Raw genomic sequence first — 11236 nt, 5'->3', positions numbered from 1 at the left:
CCCCAGGGCAAGGATCCTACATTTGCCCTTGTTGAACCTCATTAGATCCCTCTCTGCCCAGCTCTCCAGCCTGTCCAGCTCTCACTGAATGGCAGCACAACCTTCCAGTGTATCATCCACTCCCCTCAGTTTTGTATCATCAGCAAACCTGCTGAGGATACACTCTATCCCTTCTTCCAGGTCCTTGATGAACATGTCGAACAAGGCTGGACACATCAGTGACCCTTGGAGAACACTGCTTGCTACAGGCCTTCAACTAGACTCACTTCTGCTGTGTCAGCCACTCCTCCCAGTTTCGTATCATCAGTAAATTTGCTGAGGGTACACTCTGTCCCTTATTCCAGGTCATTGATGCGTATGTTGAACAAAACTAGACCCAGCACTGACCCCTGGGGAACACCACTAGCTACAGGCCTCCAACTAGACTCTGCACTGCTGAACACATCCCCCTGAGCTCTGTCTTTCAGCCAGTTCTCAATCCATCTCACTGTCCACTCAGCTAACCTACACTTCCTAAACTTCCCTATGAGTGTGTTAAAAAGAGTGTCAAAAGCCTTGGTAGGCAGCATCCACTGCTTTCTGATCATTCGATGGGGGAGGCCCTCCTTCCCCTCTACTCTGCCCTATCATCTATCCAGCTAGTCATGCCATCATAGAACGCTATTGGATGTCAAGCATGATTTCCCCTTGGTGCATCCATGTTGACCACCTCGATAACCTTTTTTCCTCCACATGCTTAGAGATGACATCCAGAATGAGTTGTCTGATCACCTTCCAGGGATGACGGTGAGGTTGACTGGCCTGTAGATTCCTTGCCCTTTTTGAGGAATGGGGTGACATTGGCTTTCCTCCAGCCCTCAGGCACCTCTCCTGTTCTCCAGGACCTTTCAAAGGTGATGAAAAGTGGCTTAGCAATAACTTCTACCATCTCCTTCAGCACTCATGGGTGTATCCCATCAGAGCCAATGGATTTGTGGGTGTCCACCTTGCCTAAATAATCTCTAACCTGATCCTTCTCAACCAAGGGAAAGTCTTCCCTTCTCCAGACTTTCTGACTTATGTCCAGAGACTGGAATCCCTGAGGGCCGGCCTTATCATCAAAGACTAAAAAAAAGGCAGCATTCAGTTATTCTGCCTTTCCTGTATCCCCCATTGCCAGAGCACCCACCTCATTCAGCAGGGGGCCTACATTTTCCCTAGTCTTCTTTTGGCTACTGATGTACTTGAAGAAGCCCTTCTTGTTGTCTTTGACATCCCTTGCCAGATTAAATTCCAAGTAGGCTTTAGCCTTCCTCATTGCATCCCTGCATACTCTGACAACATTCTTATATTCCTCCCAAGTGGACAGTCCCTTTTTCCACATTCTGTAAACCTCCTTCTTCCAACTGAGATTTTCCAGAAGCTACTTGCTCATCCATGCAGGTGTCCTGCCTCCTTTGCTTTGTTTCTTACTCATAAGGATGCACCGATCTTGAGCTTGGAGGAAGCAGTGCTTGAATATTAACCAGATCTCTTGGGCCCTCCTACCTCCTAGAGCCCTAATACATGGGATTCCTCCAAGCAGATCTTTGAAGAGGCCAAAATGAGCTCTCCTGAAGCCCAAGTTTGTAATCCTACTTATTGCCCTGTTTCTTCCACACAGGATCCTAAACTCCACTATCTCATGGTCACTGCAGCAAAGGCTGCTCGAAACTTTCACACCCCTAACCAGACCAAAGGTTTGTAAGTACAGCTTGTATACAACATATAATGATTTATTTACATTTTAGGGTTACATTATCGTTAATTAAAACTCCTAGTGAAAGAAGATTCCATGACAGTACCAAGTGCCCACTAGGGAGAAAGGCATTATGAAAAGAGGAAGTGACAACAAGTTAAAGCAAAAGCAAGTGGAATGCTGAAGACCCCAAAGCAGTAATGACTTCTGAGCCTTAATGACTCGGACGCTGCCATTTGTATGTATAGGAGAGTTGCACTTGTGTGTTCTCAGCAGCATTCACTCATGTTTTTCAACACAGCAGATACAGCGACTGCATCTTCTAGGAACTACCAGGAGGGAGAGACAATAATAAAAGCATGGTAGTAGCAAAGACTCCTTTCAGGTTGGGACACCTCTGAAGTACCTTGCAAAGCAGCAACACAGGCTCTTCCCACAGAGCAAGAGTCCTCCCTGCTAGAGAAAACGAGCAGAGCAGCCCCAGAAGAGAGAATGGAAGGCAACAAGATTGGTTTATGCGTATATAGCTGCCCATAAGAAACTAGAATGAGATGCCATTATACATTCCTATTTAAGAAACTTTGCATGTGATTATCGAAATAATTATGCATCTGATATAAATGTCCTATTTAAATAGTAACAGCTTTTACTTACTGTGGAACTTAGATGAATGTAAACTAGTGAAATCAGGCTAAAATATTCTGCATTCCCCTTGCAGATCTCCTACCCTTCCTGGCCTTTATAAAATCTGTTCTTCAGCCAAACTCACATGTGGGTTGATTATAGGTTGTCCTGGCAAATAAGAAAAAGAGACTTTCATCTCTAATTATCCATTTCAGATCACATGTTTGGACCTTGTATTTCACAGACCTGTACCTTTAGCTTTGGGTCATGAACTGCAACGCGAATCTGAACAAGTACCAGTTAAAATACATATGGCAAGTGGATAGAGAGTGGATAAAAGTATTTCTTCTTCTGTCTGTAAATCACTTTGGGTACCCTGTTCCTGGCTTGCATCATAGCTCAGTTCCAATCTGTATTTGTTCATCTCATAAAAAAAAAAAAATCACTACTTCCTTTAGAGCTAGTGTCAGTCTTCCTTCAAGGCAGGCTGAAACCAGAATGATGGTGAAGCATATTAGCATCAAATACTTTGCTTGCTTTCACTTTGCATTTTCCTCACTTGTTATTTAATTTCCTCACCATTAAATGAATGCACTTCATTGTACAATTAATTAGTACCATCACTGTTTTCTAAGATCAGCAAGATACACCATAATGAATAATAGCCCCTCTGGCTTCTTGACTCCCAAGTGTTTGCTATAAAAGGTTTATATTGTGTTTACAGTGCTTCCTTGGACTCTATGTAGACAGCTTTACTTGGACATGACCTAACTCACTGGAAATCTGCCTCCCACTTAGTCGCAGCAGTGGTCCAGCTGGAGTGGTATAGACTTTCTCCAACAGTGACATGAGCCATATCAAGAAACAAAATATATTCTAAATACTTCACTGGTATGGGAGTCCAGCTGGAAAATTGGGCCATAATGATAGGGCGGGATGAATGTGTTGTCCCAGGTCCACATTCAGCTCTTCCTGGTTCCTTCTACTTCCTGAAGATCCCAGGGAGCTTCAGCAATACCAGCGATACCTTTCAAACTCCATCATGGACATGATCCCGCAGCTCCAAGATTTAAAGCACTCTTTAAGTTTGAAAGTCTGCCTGCATTTGTGCCACTCAGTGAGTCTTCCAAAGAAGGAACGAACAGCCACATGACTAAGTTTATGTAACTAGTTCAGCTTTCATCTAGATAGCACAGCTAAAAGAACAGAGAAGCAGAGGTTTCAGCGTAGCTCAGCTATGATATTACACAGCCAGGTCCCCAAAAGACTGTAGTCTGACAAATAATAGCCTGTGCTGCTGTATCTTCCAAGCTCAGAATGAAGTTTCTGAAGCAATGGCCACATTTACTGCTGTGGAGACCTACAGTTAGACTGGGGAACTGAAGTGTACTGCCAAATTTCAACATGAATTACAACTGCCACACCATCTTTCTGCCCATGGTTTTCACTGATGTCTTAACCTATGGCTCTCACCACCTGATTCAATTCAGCAAGGAATTCAGTTGGCCAGAAGAGGACATCTCATCCAAAAAATCCCTTTATAAAATGAATGAGAGAGTGGGGAACCAGTGAGCTGAGTATCTATCTGCTTTTCACCCTGGGGCCTGGGGGATCTGGAAGGATCCGCAATTGGTATTTCTCCAAGGGCAGTGAGAAGAGAATTAATCCTGCCTTTTCTTTAGCAGAAAGGCTTCAGCCTACCTGTCAAGTTACTAGCATAAGCATACTCAAGAAATAAAGGTTTATATTCTCACATTTATTACTGTACCTGGAATATATATTATTATTAGACATTTTGGGTTTGTACTCTTGTAGGAACTAAATTAATCATTTTGCTTTTTGTCTATCACATAGTGAAAGTGAACACAGAAGTCTTTATAAATTGTTTTATGAGTGTCCTAGACCTGATTAAACACACAGTACATTTCAGAAAATATATTTTAATGGTGTGGAGGAAGGAGGGAATAATTTAAGGCTAGTAGCAACATAATCTATGAGAGAAGAATTTGCCTAGCAGTAAAAGCAATGTCAACTATTGGTGTCGTAGAAGAATAAATTGAAGGTTAACCATAACAACTAACCCTCTTGAACTAAGTTCCTCACACAAAAAGGCAATATCAAACTAAATGCAGATTCAACTGACCTGTGGGATTGCTTACGTAGTCTAGACAGAGCAACAAATCTCTGTCCACAAAATAGTTCAGGTGACTGTTGTAACCATCACGTTTTTCCCTAAGAAAGTGTTTCAGCTTCTTTGCATAAGAGATTCAGTCCTGCTGGTCTTTGGCAAGTTTGGAGGGTGCCTTATTTTTTTCCCACTCTTTCAGGGGTGTCTATTCCTAGGCTTGGGAAGGAAAGATGCTAGGCATCCTTAAAGGAGAACTGGACAGGCACTGCTGAAGTCAAACAGGGAGACTCCTACAGAGCTTAAGCAGATCCTGAGCAGTAGTTTGAAGATCACAATTTTACCTAAGAAGCCACAAACTCAGTTAAGTACTGCTTTTGGGGTCAAATTCTCTACTAGATATCTCTTCTTGTCAGATGATTTGTCTAGTCTTCATGAGCTTTAGAACTCCAGCAGCCAAGACTTTTAAGTAGACTATGGGAGCGCCTTTTTCCATCAGCTCTGCTGGTGCAGTACATGTTGTTTGAAACCCTGCTGCTGTAACCTCCTGATTCGAGTGATTTCAGAATATCCTGACCCCGGTGGAGTGGGTCACTTTGGGCAGCAGAGCTGCTGGTTACTTGGCAACAGAACTGGAAAACTCCCTTAGCCAACATGCACCAGTCACATGAGGTTACCAACCCTCACGAGGGAATATGGAGAGAAAATTCAAAGGGACTATTGGAAAAGGCAGCAATTAGTAATCACAAGTTTCTTTTGCTCCTTCCAGATTTGGGTGACGAGAGGGCCAGGCCTCCTAAAGCTGGTTGGAGACTGTGAAAGCTTGTGTTCTCCGCAGCATTTCAGAGAAAAGGGGAGATGTGCGAGTTTAGGAAATGGGTTATTCAGTTGTGTGCAGGCTTTGTATTCTGTTTAAATTAGATTATTGATTAACCTGTTCTTGTGCACAAGGAAGAAGCGTGGCTCAATGGTATTTTAGTTGAAGCTATAAATAGACAAATGGTACTCTCATTAAAGAGAAGAAATCTGTCTTTTGTGCTTGTTGTGTAAACAATAAGTTGAAGGAGGCAAGTGAAAAGGTCACCTCCCCTAGCCTCACAGCCCAGGAATACGGATGGGTCAGGTAGCTCCACAGTTCAGTAACAGCTCCATATGCTGACTCTTTCAGGATGTAATTTCGGATGTGCTAATCCTTTTGCTCACAGAAAGAGCTTTCAGAGATTGCTGCCCCCCTTTCCTGGGAAACAAGCCATGTCACAGCCAGTGCCCCCTGAGCACTGGTGCAAGAAGCATCTGCTTGCAGAGCCATTGCTGCCACCGCCAACCCTGGCTGCACAGGCACTGCTGGAAGAAGGGACAGCAGCTTTTCTGCCCTGCCTGTGCCTTAAGCTTAGAGGCAGGCTGGTGGCTGGCAGAAGAAATGCTGCTGGTGGTATGCCTCGCTGCCCTGCGCCAGAGAAACATGACTGCAGCAGGTGAGAGGTAACCTCTTGCCTCTTTCCCAGAGGCTTGGAGGAGGTGAGGGATGATGACCACTTGGGGGGGGATTGTTCAGAGAAGGCAGAAGTGAAGAGCGCCCACCCTTGGTCTTGGAAGCGGGGAAGTGCAAACCCTTGTAAAGCTCTTGAGGGGGAACTGTGCAGGCTCGGAAGGTGAGGAGGACACAGGAACCAAGCATAAGCAATGGTGGGTATGTGCCTGTGCAACCCTGCTGTAAAATACCCTTCACCACCCAAACCACTACAAGTCTCTGCTTGCTTTATCTTCTTTTGCATGGTCTACTAAACATCTGCTACTTTGTTGTAAATACAGTAGGCATCCAAGAAATTGCTTCTTTGGGGACAGATTTAGATGACTTGGCTCTGATTCCTGCTCCTATTAGAAATCTTATTTAACAGATATGCATTTTTCCTCTAATATCTATTGGATCATTTACAAAGTCAAAAATATTCTCTACTAACATTGCAGCGTTTTCTTAAAATAATTTCTATAGTATTCTGTTTCACTTCTTGTTTTCATTCAGTGTAAAATTATATAGGGGTTTCTGTGTGCAGTGATGAGAATGTGAACCACAGTACTTCATGTAGCCAACCTATAATCAGAAGACTCACATGTGAATTCAGAGCCCTCCACACCTTTTACAGATGCCTTTGACAGTGAGGAACTTCAACACCTGAGATACTGCTGTCAGCATCTAGATTCAGCCGCAGAACTATCCCATACAAAAGCCATTTTCCCTTTCTTTCTAGCCTGTATTTATGTTGCTTCCTTTCCTGCAGCTCTGACTCACAGGTGTACCTCTCTTAATTTTCCTGCTTTCCTTCACACTGCCATTCAGCATCCTTCTCCGAGTTCTCAAGGCACTGGAGAACATTACTTGAATCTGAGGCCTGTCAGTTGTATCCGTGACTCATTTCCCACACAAAGCATTCTGCCCTGTCTTAGTGCATCTTTTAGCACGTCCTCTTCTTCTTTTGACAGTAGGGTTATTTTTCTTTTTTTTTTCTTTTTTCCATCCTCAGACTGGTATTTTTGAAGCTTTGTGCCTCCTGCAGTGTGCCAGACACCTGCACTTTCTTCTTGCACATCCTTGAAAATTCATGTTGTCAGTTTAACTTTTCCCACACAAATCTCATTTTGGAGCAACATGTTCCTGCTGTCATGTTTTAAGGTTTTGGGATAGCCCTACAGGGAGCAGAGTTAGGTGACAGCAGCTCTCCTGTCTGTCCCCCTTCCCAATTAATGCTACTTGCTACAGTGTGCTCCCCATCACATGAGAGAGCAACTACGTGTTTGTGCACTCTCTCCTTGCTCTTCCCTCACATTCCCAACATCATGCCTGCATTTGGTCGTGCTGTAGCTGAAATATATAACTTACACCGAGAAAACCCTGAAATTCAGTACAGGTCGACCTTCCTGACAGCAATACACCTAACTCTACTAGCTCATGGGAACTTGCGTGCTGTTCCCAGCTGTGTTGCATCCGATATAGGACGTCCTGATTTAGGACCATCCTGCACGTCTGTATTCACAGGAACAAGATTGTCCAGTCTGAAGAGGATGGTTTTGGGCTCCTCAGACTAATGCAACAAGTAAGTTGTCTTACTTTGATACAGAATGGTGTTCTGAATAACTTAAAATATTTCAGCAAAACATTCTGAGTTGAAAGCATAGGTTTTAACCTTTATGGGACAGTCCATAACTATACATTTACATTAGTGGAACCTTTCTCATGATCTTCTGGGTTTAGTGTTTCCCATTAGACCAACTGACAGCAAAACTAACACCACCTTATAACTACAACTGCAGCAAAAAGTGAAATGCCATTCACAAAGTATTACTCATTTGGTATTATAGTCTATAGGTCAATGAAATGCAGGAGCCAGTGCTTTAGACTTTGATTGGCTAGAAATATACAGTAAGTGACGACAGTAAATTCTAATTTACACCACTCTTTGAGTACCTCTAGTAACATTCCAGCCCATTAACATCAGGTTTTGTGGCATTTATCCTTGCCGTGTGCGGCTGCCCAACTCTCACGCCTAGGTCAGGGCTATGTCAAGACTTGCACAATAGCCTCACTTCCTGTTTTAATTGTACACATTTTTCTTCTGATACTTTCTCCATTCCATCTTCTTGCTCTACCAGAGTTTAAAATGTGATGAGGTAGTGGCAGCAGACCAAATCTTACTTTGTTGCAGGGAAATGAATGCAGTTACGCTCTTGTCTGCAATGGATTAGCATTGTTACTGTAGTCACCACTGAACTTGATGTGCAACCTCTGTAGAGGCAATAGCTCAACATGAGCTGCTCCCTAAGCACTCCAAAATGGGCTCTTCTTTTTTTGCAGGCAAAGACATAAAACCTGTATTGATTAAACCAGGACAAGCTAGACTAAACAAGACAACCTTCCTAGTCCAGCAGAACCTGAAGTATTAAAAGGAAATGCATATTTCCTTCTGTGGGATATCTATTCTCTTCAGACATCAGTACTGCTGCTGGTCCTTACGGCTCTGAAGTCTTGTGGAGTTCTCAGATGCTGCTGCATGTTCTATAACAACTTCAAGCCTATGTCCTAACTGATAAATGTATTCAGATTTATTCTTACCCAGAAAATGAAAACTATAGAGGCTGACAACTTTCAGGATATAAAATCACTGTCATGCTTTTTCACCCACTTCTCCTTACCTGCTTAAGGATTTCCGCTGCTGTTTCATGTGAGCAATCAAATATCACATAGAACTCCTTGCCCTTCTTCATCTCCTTGAGTAAAGGCCTGGCGTCTTTATTCCCAGAGGGCAGTTGGCGGATTTTGATTTTAATGTTGTATCTAGAAGGGGCTTTGATGAGCTCTTGCAGGCGAATTAGACCTGGAAAATGATATGCAGTTATGCAACTAACCATACTCTGTGCAATGAGTATTTGTTGTCACTTAAACAGTGTCTCTTATCAGCCCCAACATATTTCACATACCCAGTGGGTAGTTGGCAGCTTCATATTTGCTAGCCCCTTAATGGAGTTCACCCTCAGCAAGTCTGCTGACACCACCAAGCTGTGTGAGTGGTTTACATGCTGGAGGGAGGAGATGCCATCCAGAGGGACCTGGACAGGCTGACAGGCCTTGAGAGATTAACCCATGCAAACCTCCTGAAGTTCAGCAAGGCCAAGTGCAAGGTCCTGCATATAGGCTGGGGCAATTCCAAGCACAAGTACATGCTGGGCAGAGAATGGCTTGAGAGCAGCCCTGTGGAGAAGGACTGGGGAATACTGGTGGATCAAAAACTGAATACGAGCCAGCCATGTGCACTCACAGCCCAGAAAGCCAAATGTATCCTGGGCTGTATCAAAAGAAGTGTGACCAGCAGATCCAGGAAGGTGATTCTCCCTTTCTGTTCCGCTCTTGTGATACCCCACCTGGAGTACTGTGTTCAGCTTTGGGACTCCCAGCATAAGAAAGACCTGGACCTGCTCAAGCGGGTCCAGAGGAGGGCCGCAAAGATGGTCAGGGAGCAGGAGCACCTCCACTATGAGGACAGGCTAAGAGAGTTGTTTAGCCCAAAGAAGAGAAGGTTCCAGGGAGACTTTTTAGCAGCCTTCCAGTACTTAAAGGGGGCCTGCAGGAAAGATGGTGAGGAACTCGTTATCAGGGAGTGTAGTGATAGGACAAGGGGTAACGAGGGTAGATTTAGATTAGATGTAAGGAAGAAATTCTTTACTGTGAGGCTGGTGAGACACTGGAACAGGTTGCCCAGAGAAATTATTTATGCCTCCTCCCTAGAAGAGTTCAAGACCAAGCTGGATGAGGCTTTTAGCAACCTAATCTAGTGGAAGATGTCCCTGCCCATGGCAGAGGGGCTGGAACTAGATGACCTTGAAGATCCCTTACAACTCAACCATTCTACAATTCTATGATTCTATGATAATATTGTCACAGCTTTTCCTTTTCATGTTCATACTTGGCTTCAACATCTAAATATTCTGAAATATATTTTAAATCAGTTGACTATAGGATATGTTTGTATTTATGCTGTATTGCTACAGTTTATTGTGAAAGGATATAATGCTTCTTCCTTGGCAGTTAGTTATTCTTTCAGTATGAAACAACAGGAATATAGAATTGAAGAAACCTCCTTACTAGCTTTCCTACCTAATGTCAAGCACAAGCAGATGAGGGGTGATAGAGGGAAAAAAATGTTCAATGGCCAGCACCTCCGTTTTGGCTCACTTAAAAGCCAGTGGTTAGCCTGAGTGGATCTAATTATTCTTAATAGCCATTCATATGGATCTCATCGTCCTCATTTCAGCATAAATTGCATTAGCCTGGAGGATTTTTCTTATCAGCAGTTTAGAGACAAAAAGCCTGAAGGCATAGTGACTTGTGTAAGGTCACTCAGCAAGTCTGAGATCTTACAAAGAACCAAAATATTCCAAGATCCAGCTCTATGCCTTTAGACACAGGAACATGATTTCTAAGACTGTCTTCAGCTGGTACAAACCTACATGGCTTATCTGAAGTCAGTGTTGCTCAACCAGCTGAAGATTTGTCCGAGTATTTAAACACAGCGCAATTCTACTAGCTGTTTCAGCACTCCTGTGTAATTTGTACTGCTTACAAAACGTAAGTAAGACAGTTAAGAGTTCTTCGAGGTGTGTGATTACAGTCTCTTTCTCATTATCAATGAATGTAATTTGCCCACAAAAAAACCTCATCATCTCCTGCTGAGTGAAAGTAAAAGGCTGTCTTAAATATATGCATAAAGAGAGAGAGAATACAGGCAAGAATCACCTCATGAACAAAAATCAAACAAAATATTAGTATGAAAAAACTCATTGCCCTCCTTTTGGGAGTCGGGGTATATATAGTCTTGTGCATAAATGTCCTTGGTTGAATGGTCTAATGGTATATATAAGGCAAGATGAAGCATCACTATTTATTTTGAAGTTAGTGAGTGATTGCTATGTTAAGGACTGTTGGCTTTCACTCAAGTTCTGGCAATGTGTTTTGAAAAAAAATAATCTTTCCCTCTGCCTGCAAGGCTGCGTCTGTTCTTTGCAGGTTTCAAGTATCAACAATCAATATAGAATATTAAGCATCATGACTATTCAAATGTAAATTAGTGCACACACTGTGAGATCGAAGCATGACTGGAAGCCAGCCTGTGTAAATATGAAACAATTTGAGCTCAGTATTATGAGAAAGGGGCACACGCTTCCAACGTTGACTAAGAAGTATGAGAGTTTACGTAATCTGGCTGTAAAGCTGTAGCTTG

At 43.1% G+C, this 11236-nt stretch overlaps 1 protein-coding gene across 1 annotated transcript in view; it reads right to left on the bottom strand.

Annotated features, from left to right (window-relative positions):
* LOC104493148 (glutamate receptor ionotropic, kainate 1-like) overlaps positions 1-11236 on the bottom strand; it is a gene marked incomplete at its 3' end in the record, with an annotated part of 74272 nt that overhangs the window by 9200 nt on the left and 53836 nt on the right. The window contains exon 5 of the mRNA XM_010135777.1: positions 8655-8836. Coding sequence (XP_010134079.1) covers positions 8655-8836 — 182 coding nt within the window. The remainder of the gene's footprint in view (positions 1-8654; positions 8837-11236) is intronic.

This window comes from Buceros rhinoceros, unplaced genomic scaffold (assembly GCF_000710305.1).
Source record: "Buceros rhinoceros silvestris isolate BGI_N320 unplaced genomic scaffold, ASM71030v1 scaffold2005, whole genome shotgun sequence".
Taxonomy (NCBI): domain Eukaryota; kingdom Metazoa; phylum Chordata; class Aves; order Bucerotiformes; family Bucerotidae; genus Buceros; species Buceros rhinoceros.
This window is presented reverse-complemented; position numbering and strand designations above follow the sequence as displayed.